This window comes from Cyprinodon variegatus, unplaced genomic scaffold (genome assembly GCF_000732505.1).
Source record: "Cyprinodon variegatus isolate N-32 unplaced genomic scaffold, C_variegatus-1.0 Scaffold1071, whole genome shotgun sequence".
Classification (NCBI taxonomy): Eukaryota; Metazoa; Chordata; class Actinopteri; order Cyprinodontiformes; family Cyprinodontidae; genus Cyprinodon; species Cyprinodon variegatus.
Window position 1 is genome coordinate 11,960 of NW_015151524.1, and position 12,181 is coordinate 24,140.

At 37.6% G+C, this 12,181-nt stretch overlaps 1 protein-coding gene across 5 annotated transcripts in view; it reads left to right on the forward strand.

The window, feature by feature from the left end:
• LOC107101260 (palmitoyltransferase ZDHHC18-like) overlaps nt 1-11,704 on the forward strand; it is a 22,280-nt gene extending 10,576 nt beyond the window's left edge. Inside the window, exons 3-9 of one of the 5 annotated variants that reach the window (XM_015400113.1) lie at nt 2,948-3,097; nt 3,257-3,394; nt 3,880-3,940; nt 4,315-4,417; nt 5,254-5,363; nt 6,400-6,502; nt 10,893-11,704. In XM_015400113.1, the coding sequence (XP_015255599.1) occupies nt 2,948-3,097; nt 3,257-3,394; nt 3,880-3,940; nt 4,315-4,417; nt 5,254-5,363; nt 6,400-6,502; nt 10,893-10,925 (698 nt within the window). In that variant the 3' untranslated portion in view covers nt 10,926-11,704. Of the gene's footprint in view, nt 1-2,947; nt 3,098-3,256; nt 3,395-3,879; nt 3,941-4,314; nt 4,418-5,253; nt 5,364-6,399; nt 6,748-10,892 lie in introns of those variants that run through there. The other 4 variants (XM_015400111.1, XM_015400112.1, XM_015400109.1 and 1 more) reach the window with 4 other exon arrangements.
• The last annotated feature ends 477 nt before the right edge of the window (nt 11,705-12,181 follow it).

A 12,181-nucleotide genomic window follows, 5' to 3' on the forward strand; every position in this document is an offset into this window, starting at 1 on the left:
CCAGAGTGTTGTTCAGCATGGGGGTAAATAGAAAATGAAGGCTAATCATGTTTTGGGTGTACTATTCCTTTAAGGACCAGCATCAAAAACCCTATGGAATCGTTCTATGATCCCTTAAAAAAAAAAAATCTGTGTACAAATTAAAAATACACCATTTGATCAGTAAATGCTGTTTGCATGTGTTAAGATCCAGATGTTCTGCCGCGGGCTCAGGTGTTTGATGGAGAATGTTAGTGAAAAAAAGACCCAGGAACACAGCAGGCAGATGGTGAAAAGCAGAGCTGGATGACCAATCCATCTATCTAAACATTTTAACGTTTTTCTTTTAGGAAAACTTTTTGAAATCCTATCAATAAATCGACCTTTCATTTCACCCGACAGGTTGGGCAAGGAGAGTATTAACCATTGAATTAACAGAGATCCATGATAGTTGAATAAATAAATAACTTAAAATATACAAATTTAAAACATGCAAACATAACAATACAATATAAATAATAATGATAGAATTAATGATAGAATATATACAATAATAGCAAAATATTTTTTATATATAACGTAATGCTTATGTCAGTATGAAGAAGTGAAACTTTTTTAATCATACCCCTTTACTTCCTACAGTGCATAACATTAACAGGCTTCCCAATTCCTATTTCCGTATTTTCTGACTATAGAGTGCACCTCACTGCATTTAGAAAACTCAAAACGTACATACTGGGCTGTAAGGCGCTAATATATACTGAACTATCCCCCACCAAACCTCAAGGGGGAGCTCTACATATCACCACTAGTGTAATGACTAATAAGGATGCTAGCTCTCGTTAGTTTTTTGGCTCCATAAACATCATATACGTAGTTATAGGGGCCTTTTTCCTGGGTTGGCCCCTCTTGGACACCTTTGCTCTGGCAATCACTTTGGATGTCTGGGGCTTTGGGTCCCCCGGCACTCTCCTCGGCGCTCTGTGGGGGCGGGTCTTTGGCTCTTCACTACCACTATTGAGCTTTTTTCCTTTGGATAAACTTTACATGCACAAGTGCACTCTGACAAACAACTACAGGTGCTTGGTTCCACGTACTTAGAGATTCACTTCCATACAGAAAGCCAACATTCATATCTTCAGCTACCACAGTATTCATGTCAGATTAAAAAATACTACTTATACTTCAGCGATAGTATCAAGGTGTTACTTATTGTATCTCTTATACTGTATCTGTTGGTTGTGCTGTTCTTTTTACATCTCTCTTTGCAGGTGATGAAGCAGACTGAAGATGTTTTATCGTTATCTCCCCTTTATCTCCTCTTTCTTTCATATTTTCTCCTTTTTCTTGTTTTTCCTTTCCTGTTCTACTTACATTGCAGTGTCCATATAATCCATAATTCTCCCTGCATGAATTATAATAAAGCTATTTATAAGCATAAATCAGGCGGAACACTTTGCTGATAGCTGTACTGCTCCGCTTGTGAGAGCTAGTTCTGCTGGGCCCTTTTTGGCATCAAGACAATTATTCTTATTGTCACATTGCCAGACAGGACACTGTTAAAAAAAAAAAAAAAAAGTGGTAAAGTAAGTCCTGGTCATCTGCATTGGTTTCCTCTACGAACGTAATGAACTGAGGGTGATTAAGTCCCCTTGCTCATATAGGTTATGTTTTAGAACTGGATCCACGACATGATTAAGCTACAATACAGACCTACACAGAGATTCTGGATGAATGATGCTGCTCAGGTCTTTCCTTCTTTCACTTTAATTTGGTTTCTTTTAAGCAGCTCAACGTTTTTTCCAGTTAAATTTGGCAATCCATCAGTGGTGACTCTGGCAAGTTTACTCCAATGAACAAACACCTGTTCATTTAAGTCCTCTCCTCGTATTGTCCTGCGTTTTCCCCTTCAGCAGTTCCATGCTCAAAAGCTCCTCTGTTATCTCAAAACTTTTATTTATCCCTCTTTCATGTTGTTGCTTTCATTCAGTGCTAGTGAATATAAATTAAAGGACTGCACCTTTTTGTTTAACTCGCTGAGTATATGTTTGTCAATCAGTTCCACATGGCAAGTCAATGCCCTACGTGATAAGCTGATATTTTCAAACTTTACCTTTTGGACACAAGCTGTCTCTACCATGCATTCTTTCAAAATCTCTCCTGGGTACTTGACTCTTGAATCCCAGTTTGTTGGTGAAAAAACTTCTGTAAATTAGCTGCCAACCTCTGAGCAGTAGCCACCTGTTCTTATGTTGACTGCTTGCTAGCGTAGTAAGCGTGCTTGGAGGCAAAGTGACGGCTGATATTGAACTCTTTGAAAACTGCAACCGTTTCTTGGCGTATCAGACATACAGCTGTTGATCGGACTTCAGTAAAAAGATATTTTACCGTCCACTTTTTTAAAAACACTTGGCACTCAGTGTCCGCACATTTTTACTGAAGGGCGGAAATAGACAATTGTCTTGACTAGTGTGCTATCTATTGGGGAAATGAGGGTATTGCAGGGAAAAAGGAAATTACCAAGATTTTTGACCGCCGACCATGGAGGCATAGTTTGCCCACGTCTGGTGTCTTCATCATGTCTGTATACTTTACTGTAGAGCCTTTAAAATGACTACATCTCTTATGTATTCCTCACTCAATACAAATCTTAAAATCATCAGATGTTAAAGTTATAAAACACATAAACACAAAACAATTGACTTACTGAAGTATAGCAATTCAAAGAGGTCAAGTGATGGAAAATTTGAGAAAAAAAAGCTGAGACATTAGATACTGTCATATTATTGTATAACAGATCAGTTTAACCGGTCAGATCAGATGCTGTTTGGTGACATGGAGCAAGAACTCCAACCCATAGTTTACTTATCGGTAGATTTCCAGAAAGACGTCTGAAAGGAAGGATAGGGTTGGGCTTTTAGGGCACAAATGTTAAATCTATAATGTGTTTTCCTATGCCTCTGTGTAGATGACACTGGGAACACCAGCTATCGGCCTCCACCGCGCACCAAGGAGGTCCTCATCAACCAGCAGGTGATCAAGCTCAAGTACTGCTTTACCTGCAAGATGTTCCGGCCTCCTCGCACATCCCACTGCAGCCTGTGCGACAACTGTGTGGGTGAGCTGTGGAGACTCACACTTTGTGACATTTAGCTGTCATCAATAATGGAAGAGGATTCACAGTCCCATACCTTCTATGCTGAAACAGTATTCTTTAATACTGTGGCTAGAACAGAGAAGTTCTAATACTTTGTTTTAAAATGTCTTTATCTTGCAGAGCGGTTTGACCATCATTGCCCCTGGGTGGGGAACTGTGTCGGGAAACGCAACTACCGTTTTTTCTACACTTTCATTGTTTCGCTGTCCTTCCTGACTGCATTCATCTTTGGCTGTGTGACCACACATCTGGCTTTAAGTACGCAACATTGTTTTAGCATTCTGCTTAGTTGGGTTGCTGTTTGTAATCTTGCTGCTGATTTGCACTTACGCCCTGTTGTATATCTTGGGGATAAACGTGCCAAACTTGAATTTGTGATTAAAGTCGGGCATACACTGTAAGATTTTTGGCCCTTTTCGGGCTGATTTTCCAGTCGTGCGAGAATTTTTCTATCAGGCCGACTTTCAGCCCGATCCTGCGTCATGTATTGTGTACTGTTCAGGGAGTAAAGAGGGGCGATCAGCCTCTCAAGACCACCTCCAGATCAGGAATCGTAAGGTCGGGAGAAAATCAAACATTCAGTCAAACACTCACCTGGTCTATGAACATACTTTGGATCCTTGAATTAACTTGAGAGTTTTGCTTATTATAACTGGTCTCTTAACTGGTCCTAATCAAATCTTTTTGATTCCCCTTAAGGTTATAATATAAAAAAAACTCTTCTTTTGTTTTTTTTTTTCTAGGGGCCCAGGGAGGTAAAGGCCTGGTGTTTGCCCTTCAGGAGAGTCCTGGCAGATATCCTTGATATCTATGTTTCATTTTCACTGTGCTTCATATTGAGGCAAATCTAAGCTTTTGTTTTGGTGCAGGTTCAAAAAGAATACAATGGTTTAAGTGATTGTAAATGACAAACAACAGTTGGAAAATGGTCTCACAATTTAGAGGAATTTTGATGTTTGCTAATTTCATCTGTTAGAAAGTAAACCAACGTTAATGCTGTTTCTAGATCATATAGATTATAACAATATTAATTGTCTCAAAAGCAAATTACAAATAAAACCATTACTATTTCAATAAGTCATTTAGTTTTCATACTTGGCATTGTACCAAAGAAAAAAAAAACTCACATTAATATAAGTTAAACCTTTACTGAGGCTTTCCTTGACCCCTTTCTTTACTGCAGTAGAGCTGGCTATATGTTTCTTCTCAGTCTGGTCCATCTTGGGCCTCTCGGGCTTCCATACCTACCTTGTCGCTTCCAATCTGACCACCAATGAAGATGTAAGTACTCAATACACGACGGTGCCAGAAACCAATCAAACGTATAGTAAGTTATCACACCAGTATATGTATATAAATGTCAACAACAAAAAACATTATAAAAACACTTTATAAAAACAAAACATAATTTCATGTACAGGTTTACTTTTTATGCATAAATCTTGCCCTTCTGAGGCTGTGAAGGTGGATCTGTGTTTTGCATGGTCCAATATTGTTTCACAAACCTAAAAATATAATGTACCAATTTAAAGCTGGTCTGTGATGGAATGGAAATTTGATAAAAGAAAATATTAATAATTAAATAACATAAAATGTTTTTCTTTGATTGCTTTTTTCTTCTCTACTTCATTTCTTTAACATTTCCTTCCTTCCTTCCTTCCTTCCTTCCTTCCTTCCTTCCTTCCTTCCTTCCTTCCTTCCTTCCTTCCTTCCTTCCTTCCTTCCTTCCTTCCTTCCTTCCTTCCTTCATGTTTAAGGTTAATGTAAATTAAACCTATTTGTTCTCCAAGAGAAACATAGTTGGTAGAATATTTGCTTTTAAAGTTCAACCATGAAAGTTTGTGCAAATAATATAATTATAAAATCTGAAAAACCATTGAAGCCTCATATCCTTAGAACAAATATATAGTTTTTGGCAGCAGGATGGTTAAGAAAATTATCATGAATATGTGAGTTTATTTTAAATCTTTTTTTTTTTTTATTACCATCCCTAATAGAAACTCTTAAGACATGTAAGATGTTAGGGTGTGAGTGTTTTTTTTTTTATTATGTAATGACAACTATAATAATTGCTCACAATTAAATGCCACTTTGCAAACATGAAATGTATTTTTCAGATCAAAGGCTCCTGGTCAGGGAAGAGTGGAGATGGTGTAACCAACCCCTACAGTCAGAAAAACATCTTTATCAACTGTTGTTCGGTTCTCTGTGCACCTATGCCACCCAGGTTAGTCTCTAAAGCCTTAAGGATCGATAAAACATTATTATTTTTCTTATACCCTCATTTTATTTTAAGCTTTGCAAACTACCAACATGTTTGAAACTACATTTAAGCTTTTTGTGCTTTGCTATTTGCTCCTTTGTAGACAACAACCCCACCAGTGTTGAGTCAGGCAGTTCATCTGACATCAAGATAAATGTTCTGCTGTATATAGAAAAGGTTAAAGCTACAGTGTGTAATATTTACAGGGATATACAGTCAGAAATGTAATATATTATACATAACTATGTTATTTATCATCATCTACGAGCTCAGCCTCTTAACCTTAATATTTGCGTTGCCTTAGAATTTGTTATTTATAATTACATAGGAGCGGGTCTCGCAGCCATGGAGGCAGACATCTTTGCGCTACGGCAGCGCAGAGCCAACAAACTAGCGATTGCGAGATCGCCCATTACGCTCGAAAGTAACTACGGCAAGTTGAGAGAGATGAACTGAGACGGTACTGAAATCTATACCCTACACAGACTAATGAAATACTATCTGTAAAATTATCTATGTAAACAAACCTCATCACTTGAGAAGGTAGGTGATGCGGACGTCGTGGAAGAAATTTTGTCCCGTAACGCTCGCCGTAATGTTGGGGGGCAGAAGCGGTGGGGGGGGAGATGTTCATGTTGCTGCGGTCTGCAGTCTGGACGTTAGATGTCGCTGAAAATTACACACTGTAGCTTTAAATAACAACCTTGGAGTTAAACACCAAATATTTTAAATGTGATCTCATGCTAACTCCAAAAGAGGTTAAAAACTGGCGCCCGAGGAGAGTGATTTTCTCCTCTCGAAGCGGCATTTTCTTGTGTAAGTGTGATTTTGATGCTGTGGTAGATCAGCCAATAACCTCACTGACCTAAAGCTCTGATGTTAACTGTTCTCCATGTGCAGCTCCACCAGTGTCCCTATAAAGGAAGCACACTATAGGGGCACTTTGCTTCAAAGGGGTGTATGTTGTTAACCAGAGTTTATTTTCTTTCTGCCTTTAAAGCTTGATCGACAGACGAGGCTTTCTGCCCCCCAATGAGTCGGCCCAGACTAGTGACGCGGACATCGAGCCGCCCCGTCTAAATCATAAAAACGAGATGAACGTGGTAGGAGCATCCCTCCATCTTGTGTTTGACTTGCAGGCATCCTCCTCTGACTCTCCCCTCCTCCTGAATCAATCCAGAACCGTAGCCCTGCCTGCCGGAGGCCCTGTTGCCTCCTGTAGTCCCAGAACAGTCTCTCTCTGCTTGCCTGTGTTCTTGCAAAGTTTGACCCGTCTGTGCTACATCCAGAATGCTGCTACGCTGATCATGCTGGGTGGGGTAAAGTGCCTCTGATTCTTAAAGGAGAAGTCCGGTCACATTCAGAATTCAAACTTCTGAAATTAATATAAAATAATTACACACTGTTCAATAAATGACAGGTGTTTTTAATTTAGAGTAATTTTCATTTGAATGTGCTTTACTGGAGGCATCCATGTTTATCAAAGAACTCTACTGCCACCTACTGGTTTGTGACGTCACGGTGCGGTATCAGCTGTTGATCAAGTCCCAGTGCTGTATCTGGTGTTTGTCACAACGCGCTATTATCCAAGTCATCTTGAAAACATTCTTCTTCCAAATGTTGGCTACATATTATGTGTTTTTTCTCTGGCAAGAAGTTCGACGGCAAATCCTCCCTCTTCAAGTTGAAGCAGTTGAAACATCCAACAACGAACCCGTCCGTGGAGGATCAGAAATCGGAAAGGTGAGATAACTCTTTTTTTTTTTCACTATTACCCGATGTATTGGGTAAGATCCCACGTGCATGGCAAGATCCCATGCACGTGGAATTTTGCCATGCCCACGTGAAAGGCAAGATCTAATCTGCCATGCACGTGGGCATGGCAGTTGCATTGTCAGGCATTGTCAGTTTCACTATAGCTCTGGTGAATTTCAATGGTGAAGTCCTCTGGAAATCTTCAATAATTGTTGTTGATTGCAGATGTGTCTAGTAGTTACCATTGATTTTGCTTGTAAAGCGGGGAGAATGGCGCTAGGCTTACCGCACCGTGAGGTCACTGCTGGAAGATGGCAGGAGGGAGGGGTTACTATATTTGGGCAAAAATAGCCGCTCCCAGACTCAGTGATCACAATGAAAATTATTATCTTACTGATTAACACTAAATTCATTAAATCACAGTGAACGTATTAGTTTTAGGTATAGATAATGATCTATTGATCATTCCTTGCTGACCAGACTTTTCCTTCAAACCCTCAGACTCAATATTCTTATAAATGCAACAATAGATTTTCAGCAACAAGGTAAGGTCTTCTTTCTTTTAAAGCTTTCTTTTTTTTTTTTTTAGGATTTATTTAGTCATTTAGTCACCGATGAATGTTCATCATCATGATAAATATTATCATAAATCCTGGCTGCATTGCTTTCTTAAATAGAAAATGCTATCATAACTAACTTGGACTTGTGTCAACAAGAAATCACCCTTTTCAAAATGTATTTTAATTTACTAACTGATCTACCAATCACCAAAATGTGTGGTCCCATGTGTGAAATGAGGTACATTGAATACATAGATAGCAATAAATAATCTAAATAAATGAAAACAGGTGAAAGTCAGGGCAAAGTCAGTGTCTTCAATGATTAAGATCCATTGACTTTGAAGCACCAGTGAACTACAGCGAGGTGAATATTTACAAATGAAGAAAAAACCTAAGAAAATATGGTTTTAACTAATGAAGAGTTGATTTTGAACTATTCCTCTTAGTGTTTTTTTTTTATTTCTGAAAAATCTAAGCTGAAAAAATATATAAAAGTGTACCTGATGGTTTAAAGCCAGTCAGCTGCACCTCCTGTAAATAAACAAAACAAACATACACATATTAAATATTAATATTTACCCTCTAAAACTAACAGAACATGTAGACATTATTTGGTTGACTCTTTCGTTGCTGTGGGAGGGATTCTTGATAAAAAAAAATCAATACCATTTTCCTTTACATGGTGACATATTTGTAAAAGGATTCTATTTTATTGGATGGGTGTGTGGAAGAAAATAAAAACATAATTTCTGCCAATTCCAAGCATACATTTCTGCCTATTTTTCTTGTTTTAAGCTTCTGATACCTCAGAAACACAATAATTAGTTCCCTGATCAGCAGCTCCTATAGCATAAAGTCTGCTACAGAGTTGATGTGGTTTTTGCTTCAAAAAAGTAAAAAAGCAATCCACTGGACCAAGTTTGAAGACGTTTCTTTTCCCATTCAGGAAGTTTTTTTCAATTCAAAATGTCAGAAATAGCGTTGAGTTCAAGGCTTTATACCAGAGGTCACGGATTAGCAGACCAGGGTCTGGATCCGGACCCACCTGCTGGCTAATCCNTCACTATAGCTCTGGTGAATTTCAATGGTGAAGTCCTCTGGAAATCTTCAATAATTGTTGTTGATTGCAGATGTGTCTAGTAGTTCCTATTGATTCTGCTTGTAAAGCGGGGAGAATGGCGCTAGGCTTACCGCACCGTGACGTCACTGCCGGAAGATGGCAGAAGTGAGTTGTTACTATATTTGGGCAAAAATGGCCGCTCCCAGACTCAGTGATCACAAACGAAGATTATTGTTTTAATTTTTTTTTACTGATTACCGCTAAATTCATTAAATCATCACAAACTAATTAGTTTTAGGTATAAATAATGATCCATTGATTATTCCTTTGCTGACTGGACTTCTCCTTTAATGAGGCCTAAATAGAAAGGCTCTTTTTGTCTTTTAATGAATGCACAGAAATCCCTGTTTGCCATTATCACTTTGTGTAATGGTTGTATTATGTGTTTGATGCCTCAATGTTTGCTTTGACTATAAATATAATCAGAAAGCTCAGGCAGTGCAAGAGGGGAAGAATTTTCACCAGTCCTCCTCGTCTTTTTCAATATTGCTCTTGTTGCTGGTGATGCACTGCAAAAAAATTAATATAAATCCGTAATTTTTTCTTTATCTGAGGAGGTAAGTGGGACACTTTGCTAATGGAACAAGACAATTTATATTTAGAATAAGAAAATACAATTCCATTGTCAAGTGCATATTATCTAAATATCTTAAGAATAAAACAGCTAATGCTATTAGCAAATCGTCTTATTTACCTACTAGAATTAAGGGTAAACACATCTTGATATTTTTTGCAGTGTGGATATGAAAAGATACACTGCATAAACTATCTAAAATTAAGTAGAACTTTCTTAAAATAAGTCTATTCAATCTTAATTTGAGAAGGTATATAAGATGATCCGCCAATGAAATGAGAATTTTTACACTTAAATAATAACCAGATATTACACTGGAAAAAAAAACAAAATCTAGATAAGTCATTTTTTTCTTAAAATAAGTGCATTTGTTCTTGGATTGAGGAGGTAAAAGAGACATTTTGCCAATGGAACAAGACAATGTACACTTAAAAAAAAAAAAAAGTGCATTTTAACTAATGATCTTATTTTAAGAGTAAAAATACTCATTCCATTGGTAACTCTCATTTACCTACTCAAATTAAGGGTAAATACACTTAATGTAAGAAATTTTTACTTATTTCTGGATCGTTTTGCCAGTGTATAGACATGTAATAAGTCAATACAATTTGTTTTATTATTTCAAATGTAAATTGTCTTATTCCACTGGCAAAGAGTCTCACTTACCTGCTTAATTTAAGAAAAAATGCTTTTATTTTAAGAAAAATTGTCTTACTTAGATGAACATTTTTTGCTGTGTACATAGAACTAGTAGAGAATGTCTCGTTTTCAGCAGTATCTGCACCTGTAGGTGTGGTTTCAGTCCAAAGCGTCAGTACTCTGATATCAGGTAGCTGCTATGTGGCACACAGACACACAAGATTCTGTGGCAAGATTTGAAAACTGTTACCATCTGATCTGTGTTAAAAAGAACTGGAAAAATGGACTTTCTGATGGAAGGTCAGACACAGTTCAGGGGTGTGAATGTAAGCCGGTGTTCTGTCAGATGAGCATACCCCGTCAGACCAGCATACCTATAATCAATAGCATGCGCAAGACGTCAGATTTGCTTTTATCCCTTTAGTTATGTACAAAAAAATAATGTATGGTTAGATAGCCATATGCTTCAAAAACACCAAAAAGTAAGTCATTAAATTGATTTCTTGTACATGACTGAAGGGATACACACCTGTTTAGGTGATTTAAAGTTTATTTTTCATGCAAACCTAAAGGGATAAACGTATATTGATTATGGGTATGCTGGTCTGACTGGGTATGCTCATCTGACAGAACACCGGTTAATCAGTTATTTATTTATTTATCTCATTAGCTTTGAAAAAAATGTCCGTTTTGAGACACCTCAATCTTTATTTTGTTTTAATGGATTAATTTATGTTTCATGCTTTTTTATTGATCCATATAAGTGTTTGAAACTGTACAAACAAATCTGTTATAAACATTTTGTTCATTGTATCCTTTCTGTAAATTAATTTCTCATTGTTTAGTTCATCCATCCTCATCGTTTCCATCCTGAATAACATCTGCACCTTTCACACGTGGAAGGATAAAATCCCAGAGCTTCAGTTTGGTCTCATTATGCGTGTATTCAGCTGAGCCCAGACTCACTCTGCTCTATATGGTGTGTCTCTATGCCTGTGTCCCATCACTATCATCAGGAGGAGAAATGTCAGGACTTTGCAATGGTCTGCGCTGGCTAAAAAGCTGCTTTTAGTGCAGGAATGATGAGGCCTGAGCATGGTAAGCATGTTTAGACCAGAGGGAGGGGGAGTATTTTGCTTTCGTCTCCCTGCCTGTCCTGCATGCTTGTGCACCAGCAACGCCGTGATGCATGAATAATAGCATTGAGTTTCAGCACTTTATTTTGCACAGCAATGACATACAAAACTACTTGCTTCCTCACCATTTTCTTCTGTTATTCAATCAATATCAACCAAAGATAAGCTGATGATTCAATATGTAAAAACATCTAAACCATCTGGAAAGTCAGAAATCTGCTGTGATTAACCATATTTTTTTTTTCTTCTGAGTTCCTCACCCGAGCCTGATTGTGACTTTAACTAACCTGAAATAGGCTAAACGATATGAAAAAGTAGGACCTCAGAAAATTATACAAGACAAAAAACTGTCACAATGACATAACTGACATCCGTTGTCCACTTACAGACCAAACTGATACATTTTTTCTGAGAAACAGAATACTGGTGGACATTTCTCAGCTTTCAATTCAATTCAGCTTCTTTCTATAGCGCAAATTCAGATCACATGTCATCTCAAGGCACTTTCCAGTTCACTAGATCATCCAGTCAAAGTGATTCAAAGTTTTCTATCTAAGGAAAACCAGTTGATTGCATTGACTCATTGACTCAAAGGCAATCCCTCACACTAAGCATGCTTGTGGAGACAGTGGAGAGGAAAATTTCCCCTTAAACAGGAAGAGCAGAACCAGGCTCAGTGTGAGCGGCCATCTGCTGAGGCCGACTGGGGTTCAAGGAGACAGAAGCAGAGATAGAAATGTACAAATGTCTTAATATACACTGGAAAAAATTGAAATCTAGATAAGTAATTTTTTCTTAAAATAAGTGCATTTGTTCTTGAATTGAGGAGGTAAAAGACATTTTGCCAATGGATCAAGACAATTTACACTTAAAATAAGAAAACACAATTGCATTGTCTTATTTCAAGTGCATATTCTCTAATTATCTTATTTTAAGAGTAAAAATACTCATTCCATTGGCAAACTATCTCATTTACCTACTTAGAATAAGGATAAATA